The sequence below is a fragment of the Taudactylus pleione genome, unplaced genomic scaffold, assembly GCF_031769625.1.
Source record: "Taudactylus pleione unplaced genomic scaffold, aTauple2 ptg000012l, whole genome shotgun sequence".
In the NCBI taxonomy this organism is placed as follows: Eukaryota; Metazoa; Chordata; class Amphibia; order Anura; family Myobatrachidae; genus Taudactylus; species Taudactylus pleione.
Genome location: NW_028284415.1, coordinates 524,025 through 538,292, shown reverse-complemented (window position 1 = coordinate 538,292; position 14,268 = coordinate 524,025). Strand labels below are relative to the sequence as shown.

The 14,268-nt window shown below is 46.6% G+C and overlaps 1 protein-coding gene across 1 annotated transcript in view; it reads left to right on the top strand.

Annotated features, from left to right (window-relative positions):
- The window catches only part of NOL11 (nucleolar protein 11), a 64,238-nt gene that overhangs the window by 42,701 nt on the left and 7,269 nt on the right, over positions 1–14,268 (top strand). Inside the window, exons 13-16 of the mRNA XM_088468530.1 lie at positions 258–383; positions 461–679; positions 11,787–11,865; positions 13,111–13,203. Of these exons, the coding sequence (XP_088324656.1) occupies positions 258–383; positions 461–679; positions 11,787–11,865; positions 13,111–13,203 (517 nt within the window). The remainder of the gene's footprint in view (positions 1–257; positions 384–460; positions 680–11,786; positions 11,866–13,110; positions 13,204–14,268) is intronic.

Sequence of the window (14,268 nt, the reverse complement as noted above, 5' to 3'; positions counted from 1 at the left end):
AGTGGCAGCCATTGTGTGATTGCCCAACCATATAAGTGGGCTAATTGTTGGGGCCTCAACTCAATCCATTATATATTAGAACATATTATGAGATTTGGGCTGCAGAGCAACTTGGAGCACCTTCCCAACCAGAAGTTTTAGTCTGTTCTCCTTGTGCTTTTTTTTTTTTTTTTAAATTCTAAACAAATATCCAGTGATTTTTCACAAACCTATTTCCAGTTGGTGTTTCTAGTATATGCAATCTCTCCATATTACAGTTTATGCCCAGATTTGATGATGCTTAGCCTGGAAAAGCAAGATGTTCGACTCCTACAATTTTGCTTGCAACAATTCAAAGATATCCCTGAAGCTGTTGTCTGCTCTTGTTTAAAAACATTCCTCAGGTGAGTGATGTGTCCCTGTCTGTTTAGGTTTCTTCTACGTTGTCATGTACATAGGGTAACACTCTGTGACATTTCAGTGTTGATGAAGATACCCTACAAGATGTGGTCCTGGACACACATTCTTCTGCGTGGTATATTCATGTTCCAAAGGAACCAGAGCAAATCACTGTGGTACAGAATGGATTCAGCCCCACGCTGGTAGAGGAGGACAGCTATGACATTCAGATGTTGGACAAGATAATTCAGAGACCTGAGACACAAGGCTCCCCAGTCAGCCTTAAGCGAGCAGTCCTACTGTATCCTTAAATACACAGATGAGCATATTCTGTTTTATTTAAAATAGTAAACAGTCTACTGTAACATATAGATATATAGAGAGAGAATGTATAAATGTATGAGGGTGGATCCAAAAGTCTGTCATGACTTGATCCTGTTCAGGAAAATGTCTGGTGATTGATTGGTCCTCAAACCAGTCCTATACAGCAGTCCTAACATCGTCATCAGACGCAAAAGTCTTCCCACGAATGTGTTCCTTGAGCTTTGGAAAGAGGAAGAAGTCACTAGGGGCCAGGTCTGGTGAATTGGCAGGGATGGTCAACCAATTCATTCCTTGACCTGAATTTCAGTATTCTCCATTTTTCAACTTTTAGTGCTGTTGTTCCATTTATTATTCAATATCTGCAAAAATAAAACAATTGTGCTGTTAATTTCAACAGTGTTCTACTAAGACCTCTAGATACATACAAAATCAATACGGGGCGACATCTACTAATACGTCAGGACACAGTCTTTTTTTATCCACCCTCGTATAGAGATGGCTATGTATAGGGAGATTTAGATTGTAAGCTCTCAAACAGTGCACTCTTCCCTCATTTACTTCTCCTACCCTCACTTATATATGTATAATTATGAATTAAAAGCAAATGGCATGTTTACAAACATCAGTTTGTATTATGGCACCACTAGATAAGCTGTTTTCTTGATAAATTTGTGTGAAGGGGTTCAGAGTTGTTTGCTAACGAAAACACCATGTATAAGATACAGCCCACAGATCCTACTGCAGAGGGCTATGCAGTTTGTAATACTCAGCTGTGGACTGTAGATACATGTGACTAATCGGGCATCAGGTAAAGCAGCACAAACTCTAATGTTGACATTCCTCTGTCATCCATTCTGGGGGACAAAGGCAGTTACGTTGGGGGAAGAGGGGTTGGCTCAGCAGTTCAGACATTAAAAAGTTAAATATTTGGCTCTGCCCCTTCTATCCCTTGCCACGTCCACTAGACCTCAGTTTGTTTGTTTTTTATTAGTGCATATGGCTTTAGGCATGGTTTAAGGCTAGTGCGATTTCATTTCTCCCTTGTACTCAGTCAGTCCCTCAGCTTCTATCTGAGCCTTTTGCAAAGTTGGTATGGGTCTGTAACGTTGAAAAGTCTCTCTCTGTGATGTATTTATCTATGGATAAGTTTTTGGCACTCTCTGGTTCTTCAGCTGCTAAGAAATGCTTGACCCAGTCTGCAGCTGTTTTTCCTGGGGATTCAGATTCCCATAATTCCTCGCAGGAGGAGGATGAGCTTAGGGGACCCGGATTGTAAGGATGCATCAGGTTGGGGGGAGGATGCACCTACCAGCATTAGTGTCAAGGGTTTAATTGAGGCAGTTCGCCAGACATTATATATTCAAGAGGTGGAGGCTGACTCATCTTTTTCTCCTTTATTTTAAGAAGAAGCGGCAAGTATCTACATTTCAGGCCTTCTCTAAAATTTTGAGGGAGGCTTGGCTTAAAACCAGATAAGAAGTTTCAGGTACCCAGAAGGTTCAGACATGCTTTTGAAGATGAGAACACCAAGGTATGGGAGTTTTCACCCAGGGTGGAAGATCCAATAACCAGAATGACTAAGACTATGGTGATTGCTACGGTGCAATCGGTCACTCTAAAGGATCACACAGACAGAAAATTCAATGCCCTACTTAAATCTGTTTGCATTTGCAGGCGCGTCTTCGTCCCATCCTTGCCATCTCCTGGGTCAATAAGGCCATAAAGTCCTGGACAGAACAATGTGTTGGGTTTACAGGTAGAGGGAGATGTGTCTGATGACCTTGCCATGGTAGACCAAATCTAGGTGGTTTCTGTGTAATACCTTCCTGGATGCAGTAGCTATGCAATCACGTCTTTCTGCTTTCACAGTTTTGTCCAGAAGATCCCTCCTGGCTACAATCTTGGGAGACAGACCGCGTCAAAGCGTACCTTTTTAGAAAAGGTCCTTTTTTTAATGGAGTGTTTCTTTTCGGCTCCAAACTTACCAAGATTATTACCCAGGCCACAGACCCTTATATACCCCAGTCACTGCTGCTAAGGCGATATGGTCATTGTATTGTTCCTTTTACTTCTCTGGCTGAGGTAGATCTCAGCCTTACAGGAACAGATCAGGTTTCTCCTGCAGGGGTTCCTTTCAGGGACATGGTTTCAGACACCCGCCAACCTGGGCCCAAGCCAACTGAGAAACAGTCTGCATGATTCTTTGAGATTCCGAGATGTCTGGCTCCAGTCAGCACCGTATCTCTGGGTAAAAGGAATTTATCCAGGGGCTACATCCTGGACTTGGGAGGGTCCCATACCCAGATGATTTTTTGCCACCCCACTTCCTCTGGATCTACGGAGTCAAATGGCCATTCTGGAGGCGATGCGTTCTGTTTCCGATTCCAGTGTCGTTTTTTTCTCCTTCATCCACTAGGGGACACTGGAGCTTCATGACAGTGGGGTATAGACGGTGGGTTGAGTTGAGCCTGGCACTTTAAAAATCTACAAGTGTGACTGGCTCCTCCCCCTCTATGCCCCATCAACCCCAGTTTTTAGAATGTGCCCGAGTAGAGCCGGTGCACAGGGGCTGTCTCCAGCCCTTAAATTAATTTTTATATGATTTGTAAAAGAATCAAGCAAGAGGACAGGCAGACTGTTAGCTGTGACAGTCTGCCTGCATCGTGGGAGCCGCCAGAGAGGGGACCACACGGCTACTGCAGCCTGTGTCCGGTCACCCTATGGAGGGGAGGCTGCTTTAGGCAGTTAGGAGTCATCAGACTCAGCGGGGCCCGCCACAGCTACCACTGGCTTGTGTCCGGGTCCCCGCTCTCCCCTCACTGCCCAGCGCTCTGGCCGCAGCAGCTCGGTGAGTAGCACACCTCTCCTGACTAGCAGGAGAGGTGAAAATAACTGCTGGGTCTGAAAACAGCGCGCGGCTGTCAGCCCCGCTGTCAGTTGCCACGCTGGTGTTGTGATAGAACACCGGCGCTGGCTGTTAGGTAGGCGCGCTCACAGCGGTCCTGCCTCTGCGTGCCGGTGCTTGTGTAAAAGGCACCGGCACGGTTATCACTGGGGCGGTCGTGCCGCTTGCCCCCGCTGTTAGTGCGGGGACAGAACGTCCCACTGTATAAGTGTATGCCGCGCGCATACAAAGCGGCGGCCATTAGGGGAGGAGCTTATGGGTCCCTCCTCCTCTTCCTCCTTCACTGCCTGGGCTAGTTTGGCGCGCTCTGAACGGGAGTGGCGCCTCAGACTGCAGGCACTGAGCGGAGGGGGAGAGGAGCAGATGAGAGCATCTACAGGGGGTCTGTAAATACAGATGGTGGTTTTTAACTACTTTCTGGTCCTATTGATTGCTCCTCCCTTATATGCCTGTCTGCCCCTGTTACTGAGTTGCATTTTCTTGAAATTCTGCTCCTCTTATACTGCTCTGCATGCAATTTGAGTAGCATTATTATTGAAATTCTGCTCCTCCCTTATTGCTCTGTCTGCTCCCATACTTGAGTAGCATTATTATTGTAATTCTGCTTCTCCCTATACTTCTTCTGCATTCCTGAATTGTATGTGGTGCTTGTCTGTGAGTACATGATGACATCCAGGACAGAAAAAACTGCATCACAAGAGCTGTTTGCCTGCACTTAGTGCAGGAAGAAGTTTACCCATGCTCGCTCCGAAGGGTCTTCCCTGTGCGAGACATGTGAAGCAGACAGTGCTAACACGCAGTCTGTCACTCCCTCCTTCATAAATAGTTTGGCCGGGGTCATGGCGGACCTTTCTTCTGAATTAGCCGCTTCCCGTAGGGAATGGGAGTCTGCCAGAGATCTACCTGGCACATCTCACCCTTCTTTTCTAGCAGAACCAGCGTGGGCTCAGAATTTAGTCCGCTCGGTGAATAGCCTTGCTCAAGCGATGGGTTCTGCGTCTAAAGCTCCTGAAGCTACGGTAAGTCGCTCATCTAAAAAGAGGGCTCTTCCGGCGGTTCTCCAGTCGGATGAGAATTCGGCAGCGGATCACTCGTCTCAGGAGGAAGGGGAGATGCTGGACGAATCAGACGTTGAGACTTACTCACAAGAACCTGAGGCATTGCAAGGTATTGACGCACTCATTCTAGCGGTAAGGGAAGTTCTTAAGATTTCTGGCCAGGAAGCTCCAGAATCGTTAGAAGACTCCTTATTTGCCAGGTCACAGAAGATGGCCGTCACATTCCCTGTTTCTCTCCAGTTGGATGAACAGATGACGGCAGCCTGGCAGAATCCGGACCGTAAATTCCAGATTCCTAAGCGTTTCTTCTCTCTTTACCCATTTCCTGCGGAAAATAGGAAGAGGTGGGAGACCCCGCCACCTGTGGATTCTTCGGTTTCTCGGTTGTCAAAGAAGACCACGTTACCTGTTCCAGGAGCTACTACATTGAAGGAAACCTCAGAGCGGAGATTAGAAACCACTTTGAAATCCATTTATACGGCCGCAGGTGCACTTCTCCGCCCGGCCTTGGTAGGATCTTGGGTCAACAAGGCTGTGGAAAAGTGGGCGGAACAATTGACTGAGGGTCTTAGATCCAGCACTCCGCGAGCAGATCTGATTACCTTGGCAGAACATATTCAGGAGTCTGCTGTATACTTAGGAGACGCCTCCAGAGATATCGGCCAGGTAGGCGCTAGGATTTCTGCTTCGGCGGTCTCTGCTCGCCGGGCACTTTGGCTTCGTGCCTGGCAAGCGGATGCGGAGTCAAAAAGAGCAGTGGAAGCTCTTCCTTTCACAGGCGATATTTTATTTGGTCCAGAGCTGGACAAATGGATTTCGCTGGCCACTGGAGGTAAGAGTACTTTTCTACCTTCATCAGCACCTCCTCCGCGTCGCTCGTTTAGGGGACCTTCCTTTCGTTCCTTTCGAGCATCGGCAAGATTTCAGGGACGATCGCGAGGTTCGTCTTCAGCGGGCCGAGGAGGCCGTACTAGAGGACGTCAAGCAAATATTGGCCGCCGTCCAGATCCCAAGCCAGCAGACAAGCCTGTGGCATGACGGGCTCCCATCCCATCTCGGAAATCCGAAGGTGGGGGCACGCCTCCAGCGTTTCTCGGAGGTTTGGAGACGGACTTCTCCAGACACTTGGGTTCGAAATCTGGTATCTCAGGGGTACAAGATCGAGTTCGCTTTCACTCCTCCTCGGCGTTATTTTACAACAGGTTTGCCCGTCGATCCCTTGAAGCAACTAATTTTGCGTCAAGCGATCGAGAAACTTTTGCTGGCCGAGGTCCTTGTGGCGGTTCCCACTGCACAAAGGCAACAAGGGTTTTACTCAAACCTTTTTGTGGTTCCGAAACCAGATGGGTCAGTCAGACCCATTTTGAATCTGAAATCATTGAACCAGTATCTTTCATTTCACAGGTTCAAGATGGAATCTCTCCATTCTGTCATTGCAGGACTAGAGGCAGAAGAGTTTCTGGTGTCGATAGATATCAAGGACGCCTATCTGCATGTCCCAATTTGGGTTCCTCACCAGGCTTTCCTCAGATTTGCCATCAGGGAAGCTCATTTCCAGTTTCAGGCCCTGCCATTCGGTCTCTCGTCAGCTCCCAGGGTATTCACCAAAGTGATGGCCGTCATGGTGTCTCACTTGCGCTCTCGGGGGGTGACGATAGTTCCGTACCTAGACGATTTACTCATCAAGGCTCCGACGGCAGAAGTCCTTTTACACCAAGTGTCCCTTACACATCAGATTCTCATTCAACATGGATGGATTGTGAACTTCCAGAAGTCTCAGTTGATGCCGTCCCAGAGACTTCAGTTCCTAGGAATGATTCTAGACACTGTTCTGCTTCGTATATTCTTGCCAAGGGACAAGGCCATAGCCATACAGGAGCTGGTTCGTCTAGTGCTCAGACCCAGGAAAGTATCTGTGCATCTTTGCATACGTCTCCTGGGGAAAATGGTGGCTTCCTTCGAGGCCATCCAATTCGGCAGATTTCACTCCAGAATATTTCAACTGGATCTTCTGTCTCAGTGGTCCGGGTCCCACCTACAGATGCATCGGCTGGTGCGTCTGTCTCCCCGGACCCGCATATCCTTGCTCTGGTGGCTTCGGACGGAGCATCTGTTAGCTGGTCGCCGCTTCGGAATTTGGAATTGGACCTTGGTCACCACGGACGCCAGCCTCCGCGGATGGGGAGCGGTGGTTCTGGACAATCACTTCCAGGGGCTTTGGTCGCAGCAGGAGTCCCTCTTACCAATCAATGTTCTCGAACTGCGGGCAGTCTACAGAGCTTTGATACAGGCTGCTCCTCTGTTACGAGGACTTCCGGTTCGGATACAATCAGACAACGCCACGGCAGTGGCATACATAAATCGCCAAGGGGGAACCCGCAGTCGGATGGCAATGAGAGAAGCCAGTCGCATCCTTCTGTGGGCAGAAAGACACGTAGAGGTCATTTCAGCAGTGTTTATTCCGGGGGTCGACAACTGGGAAGCGGACTACCTCAGTCGTCAGGATCTTCATCCCGGGGAGTGGTCCCTTCATCCCGAGGTCTTTCAACTGGTTTGCAGATGGGGGAAGCCACAGATAGACCTGATGGCATCTCGGATAAATCATCAACTACCCCTTTACTGCTCCAGGACCATGGATCCGGCAGCGGTGGGAGCGGATGCTTTACTGATCACTTGGCCGTACAGCCTTGTGTACCTGTTCCCACCGTTTCCGCTCCTCCCTCGGATTCTCAAGCGGATCAAACGAGAGTCGTCCACCGTCATCCTAGTGGCTCCGGATTGGCCTCGTCGGGTTTGGTACTCCGATCTTTTATTCCTTCTGGCAGACGAACCTTGGCATCTTCCGCTACGATCGGACCTTCTACAACAGGGTCCATGTGTGTACCCGGATTTACGACGGCTTCGTTTAACGGCGTGGCTATTGAGACCGCCATCCTAAGAAGCCATGGAGTTCCTAGGTCGGTCATTCCTACCATGCTTAGGGCTAGAAAACCGGTAACATCAGCGCATTATCATCGCATTTGGAGGGCTTATATCTCCTGGTGTGAAGGTCGTGGATCCTCCACTTCCTCTTTTCATTTACCACGTCTTCTTCTTTTTCTTCAAAAAGGCCTCGATGCGGGGTTACGCTTGGGATCGCTTAAAGTGCAGATTTCTGCTCTTTCTATTTTTTTCCAGCGTCGCCTAGCTCTGATTCCGGAGGTTCAGACCTTTTTTCAAGGGGTTCTTAGAATTCAGCCCCCCTTTGTGCCACCCACGGCTCCTTGGGACCTGAATCTTGTTTTATCTTTTCTTCAGTCATCCACCTTTGAGCCTTTGCAGGAGGTGGAATTGAAGTATTTGACTTGGAAGATGATCCTTTTATTGGCCCTGGCTTCGGCCAGACGTGTGTCGGAACTTGGAGCCTTGTCCTGCCGTTCCCCTTACTTGATTTTTCACGAAGATCGGGCGGAACTTCGTACCCGGCCTTCCTTTTTGCCCAAGGTGGTCTCGGGTTTTCATCTGAATCAGCCGATTGTAGTGCCAGCGTTGTCGGACTCTTCTGGGGATTCTCACTCCTTGGATGTGGTTCGGGCACTTCGCATTTATGTGTCCCGTACTGAGGGGCTACGTAAATCAGAGGCTCTATTCGTCCTTTATGATGCTAATCGGCGTGGCTGGCCGGCGTCTAAACAAACTTTGGCCAGGTGGATTCGTCTGACTATTCGTCAGGCATATGTTGCTTCTGCTCGACCACCGCCGGTATCCATTTCTGCGCATTCTACGCGCTCTGTGGGTACTTCTTGGGCGGCACGTAGAGGTGTCTCGGCTTCACAGCTTTGTAGGGCAGCGACGTGGTCTTCGGTTCATACTTTTGTACGTTTCTACAGATTTGACACTTTTGCGGCTTCTGCTTCAAATTTTGGTCGTAGTGTCTTGCAGGGCGTTCAGCACTCTCCCCCCCAGGAGGGTAGCTTTGGGACGTCCCCACTGTCATGAAGCTCCAGTGTCCCCTAGTGGATGAAGGAGAAAACAGGATTTTGGTACTTACCGTTAAATCCATTTCTCCGATTCCACAGGGGACACTGGACGCCCACCCAGTGCTTCTTGCCTGTTCTCAGTTGTTTGTTCTGCTTTAGTTCTGTTGCAGTTTTGTCTGTTTTATTGTGTGACTGTTTATCACTGCAGCCTGCTGTGTTCTTGCAGTGTGTCAGTATGTTGGATGTTTCTTTTCCTGTTCTCCTTCTCTGTTCTTCAGTCTGTTCTCCGTCTCCTCTCGGGCTCAGTTCTTTAAAACTGGGGTTGATGGGGCATAGAGGGGGAGGAGCCAGTCACACTTGTAGATTTTTAAAGTGCCAGGCTCAACTCAACCCACCGTCTATACCCCACTGTCATGAAGCTCCAGTGTCCCCTGTGGAATCGGAGAAATGGATTTAACGGTAAGAACCAAAATCCTGTTTTCTGTTCCTTCTCACCAGAGAGAACTGGGGTGTTCTACTCAATCCTCTTCTTGATCTGCACACCAGATGGGACCTTCCATCCAATCTTAAATCTGAAATGGTCTCAATCCCCATCTGTTTCTGGGAAAGTTTAAGCGTCATGGATGGTGGGGAATTTCCCGCATCTATAGACATTAATGATGCTTATCTACATATCACCATTTGGCAGGGACGTCGTCTGCTTCTTTGATTTGCATTGGGGGAACTATATTTTCAATTCCAGGCTCTACCTTTGTCTACTGCCACCTGAGTTTTCACAAGTCATGGCCCACGTTATTTCTTTAAGAGAAAAGGAAATTAAAATCATTCCTTATTTGAATGATCTTCTCATCAAGGCTCCTTCTGAAGGCGTGCTACGTCAGCATCTGCAGGTGTTGGTGGAGACACTGAAGTATCATGGATAAATTATAAATTACCCCAAGGGAAATCTCATTCCATCTCGGGATATAATCTTCTTGGGCCGCAGGTTCAACACCTGCAGTCAGAAGGTTTGTCTTCCAGCTCAGATGATTTAGCATTTCCAATCCCTGGTGATGTGCCTCCTACAGTTACTTCAGGTCTTAGTGCTCTGGTGTATGCAACTCGTGTGAGAGATGGTCGCTTCCTTCGAAGCCGTTCCATTCTCCAGGTTTCAAGCCCGGACTCTGTAGTGGCAGATCTTAGGCCTTTGGTCCAGGACTTGATCCCATCTGTCAGGAATAGTTGTCTGTCCAGACACGCCAGGCTCTACTGTGGTGGCATCATACTCCGTATCTGTCGAGGTGTCCCAGTTCTTAGTTGTGGTTGTGGAGCAGTAGTTCTGGAACAGCATCTCCAGGGTCTATGGTCTGAGGACGAATCCAGCCTCCCTATCAACATCCTGGAATTGAAGGCAGTTCAGTACAATCTGCTCCAAGCACAATAGTTCCTACACAGGACAAGCCAGTTCGGATACAGTCAGACAACATGATCATTCTTGTAGCTTGGCAGTGGTATGCTGCTCTTTGGGCTATGCTGGCCGAAGCTCTTAGCAGATATGGTCTTAGTGGAAGACAGCAAAGACGGGGCCCTTGTTTTCACCCAGATTTTACCTCATCTGGCATTGATGGCATGGTTCTTGAGAACCCAATCTTGAGGGCTCGTGTGTATTCCAGGCCGGTTGTCCAGCTCATGATGAGGGCTTGTAAACCGGTCACTTCCAGAATTTACCATCTGGTCTGGAAGATCTACATTTTCTGGTGCGAATGTCTCTCGACAGCTACTTTTAGAGTGCTGCGTCTCCTGACTTTCCTTCAGGATTGATTTATCTCAGGGCCTTCCCCTTTCTTCTATCAAAGGTCAGGTCTCTGCCCTGTCCATTCTCTTTCAAAGGCGTTTGGCCACCATTCTGGAAGTTCAGACCTTCCTGCAAGGGTTTCTACAAATTCAGCCTCCTTATGTTCCTCCTGTCCTGTCTTTCTCCCCCCCCCCACCCCCTTGCCCAGGGGATTTGAATGTGGTGTTGGTGACTCTTCAGCTGAGATACCTCATGTTGAAGGTGGTATTGCATCTGCTAGGCACCACCCGGTGTTGGTGGCATTATCTTCTAAGCCTCCATTGGTCATTTTCCATTCTGACAGGGTGGTCTTTCAAACTAAACCTTTTCTTCTGAAGCTGGTTTCCAAGTTCCACCTGAACCAGGATGATATTCTCCCAGCCTTTCCCCGGGCCGGGCTCTTTTTCTGGTTCTGCATCTTTAGGGCTTTTGGATGTTGTTCAGGCTGTGGGGATCTACATTTGACTGTATGTCCCCAATTTGCCAAACATGTTCACTTTCGGTCTTAGTTTATGGCCGTAAGAGAGGTTGGCCAGCATCCAAGGCTTCCTTTGCCAGGAGGATTACCTCGACCATTTGTAAGGCTTATGCGTCTTTGGATAAGGCCGTTCTGCTTTCTCTTTGGGCTCATTCCACTTGGCCTGTTGGGGCCTCCTGAGCAGTTCACTGTGGTGCCCCGCTTGAATAGGTTGAATATGTTTACATAATTCTACAGGTTCCATACCTTTGGTTCTGGTGATGCCAGTTTTGGGTGGAAGGTTTTACGTGCAGCTCTGCCAGACGGGGCCACCCCTTTTGTTAGTACCAACATAACTGCCAGTGTCCACCAGAATGGATGACATAGGAAATTAGATTTTGGAACTCACCGTAAAATCCTTTCCTCTTAGTCCATCTGGGGGACACAGCGCTAACTTCCTGATTTTGTTGTTCTATGTTCTTACTATTCTCAATTACAAGTTTCCTGTTTTGCTTGTCAGTAGATTGTTGTTCCTCTGTGCAGCTTTGTTAGAAAATAAAACTGAGGTCTGGTGGAGATGGGAGGGGATAGAAGGGGGTGGAGCCAGGCACTTTTTATTGCCTGAACTCCTGAGCCAACCACTCTACCCCCAACATAACTGCCAATGTCCCCGAGATGGATTAGAAGGAAAGGATTCTAAGGTGAGTACCAAAATCAATTAATTTTCCTCATTCTAACATTTTCACCATCTTCTTTAGCCCTCTGCATTGTGGAATCCTGGCATTTCAGGAACTTTTTCCCTTGTGTAGTTCTATGCAGTTCGTAGGAAGTTTTTGTGATGTGTATGCAATTTTGTTGATGCTTTGCTTGTTTCCTTAATGTCTGTGCACAGAAATTCAGTTATCACCACCTTGTACAGTGAGACTTTTCTCCTGCCTCATCTCAAGGATCTCTCCTCTGACCAAGTAATTGTACGTGTCTCTGAACTTTTTTTTTTTTCTGATACATGTAACTGACGATGCTGTTTTGCACACCCAATTGCTCTCAAATGTTTCTAGCGGAGTGCCACAAGAGTTTGAGGTCTTGACCTTGCTGCCGAATTTAGCGCATCTTAGGGAGGGTACACATCTGAACGACTTGTAATTGGACCTATTTTACATCCAATTTCCATTGAGGCCAGAACATACGATATTGAGTGTGTACACTGTCCAATATCGCATACGATCGAAAGATATATTGTGTCTTTGCATCGTATACGATGCTCCCGTACACACCACAACGATCACTGGCAATATGACGTCAGTATTGGCCAAATCGGACCGACATATCGTGTAGGTTGGCCGTACGCACTACACGATTGGCACCTAATCGCATGCGAAATCTTCCAGTTGGCCGTGCAGCACGGCCGACCAGAGGACGTCACATACGACCTGCGGTAGCGCGCAATAGTGCGTACATGCTAGCCGATATGCACGCTGCTCTCAAATCAAAGTCTCCACCTCTATTTATGGCAGCATTGACATAATCCATGCCATGGCCATAAATTAGGAATTTTTTTGTTTTGCCTAGTATGAGTATTTGTTTTGAGACACACTCCATGTAAAGGACTTCTAACCGTGCATGTTGTATTTTAGATTTGTAATTGGTGAATGTACATATTGAAGCGTGGATATAGAATAAATTGTTTTAGAACTTGCCATTTTGCACAGTTGCATTGCTTTTCCTGGTCTCTTTCCAGAGCTCTCCTGCTGATCTATGTAAGGTCACCGTCCTCACAATACAGTAGCTTGGTGACATGACTTAATGGCCAGTTATGTCTGTCTTACTTTGGGACAAAGCTTTGAACAATATGAATTCTCTTGGAATGAAACCACCAAATGATGATTTTGTATCCTGTTGAGGATAAAGTTACTGCACAAGTTAACAGCTCTGTTAACACATTGTGTTAGTGATGGGCATTCTCCCACAAGCACCTCTTCTTCATTCCACATACTTCCCCTTTAAAAATAGATGATCTGGACAAAGCACTTCTGCTGTAGAATTTCTAGAAGATATGTACAATAGGTGACTATTACTTCCTGGTAAAATAATTGTATTATGCCAATACTGACTACACTGATAGCAAAGATGACACATTGCTTCCAGATGAAAATACATCCTGAGTTTTCTATCCATAAACCGTGAGGCACCAATTTATTTTTCTTTTTTCTCTCCAGCTGTTTCTGAGCTATCTTACCTATCTGTATAAAAAGTGCAGTGAAAATGTTGCATTAAACCTTCCAGGAGAGGAGTGCCTGTCAGTCACACAGGTACTTATGAGCATTCTTTTTAAGATATCTATAGTATTTTTGTTAACCTACTGTAATATTTTTCCACACCTAATGACGACTTTCATGTTACTGTGTTTGATCTTTGTCTCAATCCCTCTGTTTTCCACCTAGTCTTTTTTTATTTTTTTTATTTTTATTTTATCCTCCTTACAATTTAGTGAAGATTAAGCACTTCTATGTCTTTATATTTTGATAAACAATTTGTGTGTCTGCTCTAAACAAAGAAACTGATGAAGAGTGAATTGATAGTTTGAGATTGAAAAGTATGACTGCCACCTTAGTGAGGAGACAATGATTGAACAATACAGCGAGAGGAATACGTGTCTGACGTACATGCTTGGAGGCACTGCTACTCTGGCCATAGAATTTGGCACTTAGAGCTAACACTTTAAAAGTTAATGACTAAAACTAAAGACTATACCCCCTCTATACTCTCCATATATCACTAGACCTGAGTTCATATGAAGTGCTGTATGGAGCAGCAGGGTTGCATAAAAATCGGATTTAAAAAGAGAAAAAAAAAAGTAAACTGTTAAATTTTAGATGTTTACACCTTGTTTTAGTAATACATGAACAATTTTTGAAGTGAGAAGAGTAACAAAATGAACACCGTAATAGAATAAATAAACACTAAACAGTTGCATCAAGATGTACAATTAGGCTCTGAATTTCACTAAAATCAGTTGTTTCAGTCTGAGTCAAACATGTACATGTTTTTGTCCACGTCCTCATGTTTGTCTTCAAAAGAAAAGGTTCTGTAGCATGCAACCAGCTTAGCTGCTTTTTCATTTCCCAATCTGTTGCGTGTTTTGGATTGTACAAAACCGTACGTTGAAAAAATCCTTTCAATTCCTGTTCTTGATAAAACTGCGGTGAACATCTGCTTTAGAAGATTTACTACAGAAGTGTCTAACTGAAGGTGAGCTGCGTAGGACATCCACCAAGCTAGAGGAGATACTTGGCATAAAGTGTCCACTTCCAACATGTATGGTGCAAATGGTTTCATGGATACACGAAAGTTGATGATGACCAACATAATTTGAC